Source organism: Teleopsis dalmanni, unplaced genomic scaffold (assembly GCF_002237135.1).
Source record: "Teleopsis dalmanni isolate 2A unplaced genomic scaffold, ASM223713v2 unscaffolded_contig_4368, whole genome shotgun sequence".
Classification (NCBI taxonomy): domain Eukaryota; kingdom Metazoa; phylum Arthropoda; class Insecta; order Diptera; family Diopsidae; genus Teleopsis; species Teleopsis dalmanni.
The window spans coordinates 2,069-3,221 of NW_024035750.1; the positions used below are offsets into that span (position 1 = coordinate 2,069).

Consider the following 1,153-nt stretch of genomic DNA (forward strand, 5'->3'; position numbering starts at 1 on the left):
AATTAACGATAGAGGTGAGTCTCTTTTATATAAAATCATATTAAAATGTAATCTAGAAGTATGTAATAAGGGTAACACTCCCACCTTCATTTTTCCGAGTACGGATGATCGTGTAGGCTGGGAAGAGGTTTTAGATATTACTCTTTGTTCGACTTCGTGCTCTTTAACGATCAATGATTGGAGAGTTTCAACCAGGAACTCCTTCTCTGATCATAGATATATCATGTTTGTGATGAATATTCCCATGGTAGCTAAGCAATCTCACCGTAATCCCAGGAAGACAAACTGGGATACTTTCAGGTCATTGCTCAATAGAAAAATCAACATAGCCCCCGCTCCAATTAACTCGATTAGGGAATTGGAGTGCAGGGTCAACTCTTTGACAAATAATATTATTTCTTCCTTTGAAGCATCATGTCCTCGCTCGTATGCGAAGAAGTGTAGGCCACCATGGTGGAACGAGAAGCTCTCTTTGCTCCGCAGGAATGCGAGAAGAGCCTTCAACGAAAGCTATCGGACCAAGGTTTGGACTCCATATAAAGATGCTCTTAGGGTTTACAAAAAAGCACTTCGGGAATCCAAGAAATTGTCATGGAATTCTCATTGCCAGCAAATTGAAAGCATTAAAGAATCCGCTAGACTAGCCAAATTGCTAGCAAATGGCCAATCTTGTCCCTCGCTCATTAACAAAGTAGACGGAAATCCAGTTAAATCCCTAACGGAATCCCTCTCACTATTAGTGGATACCCATTTTCCTGGTTCCTCGGGTGATCCCCCAAAGGTATTGCCGTATCGTTCAGCCAATTCTGGCGAGACTATACAGTCAGTGGTATCATCTAGAAGGATCAAATGGGCCATCGATTCATTCTCTCCATATAAAAGTCCGGGTCCTGACGGGATCTTACCAATTATGTTACAATCTCTGGGAGATGTAGCTGTAAATTGGCTGTACGCGATTTTCTGTAGCTGCTTTTCACTTAATCATGTCCCCAGCGGCTGGAGACAAGTTAGAGTAGTTTTTATTCCAAAAGCAGGTAGAACAGGCCATAGTACGGCTAAAGATTACAGACCCATCAGCCTTACTTCATTCTTACTTAAAACTATGGAAAGACTGATCGATGCTCACATCAGATCTTTACACAGTTTCGCTAAA

At 41.6% G+C, this 1,153-nt stretch overlaps 1 protein-coding gene across 1 annotated transcript; it reads left to right on the plus strand.

The window, feature by feature from the left end:
• Positions 1-223: 223 nt before the first annotated feature.
• LOC119665301 lies at positions 224-1,034 on the plus strand (the record flags this gene model as incomplete). The annotated part of the gene is made up of 1 exon (XM_038074565.1): positions 224-1,034. A coding segment is annotated over exon 1 (811 nt), but the record flags the coding sequence as incomplete, so codon positions are not given.
• Between the last annotated feature and the right edge of the window lie 119 nt (positions 1,035-1,153).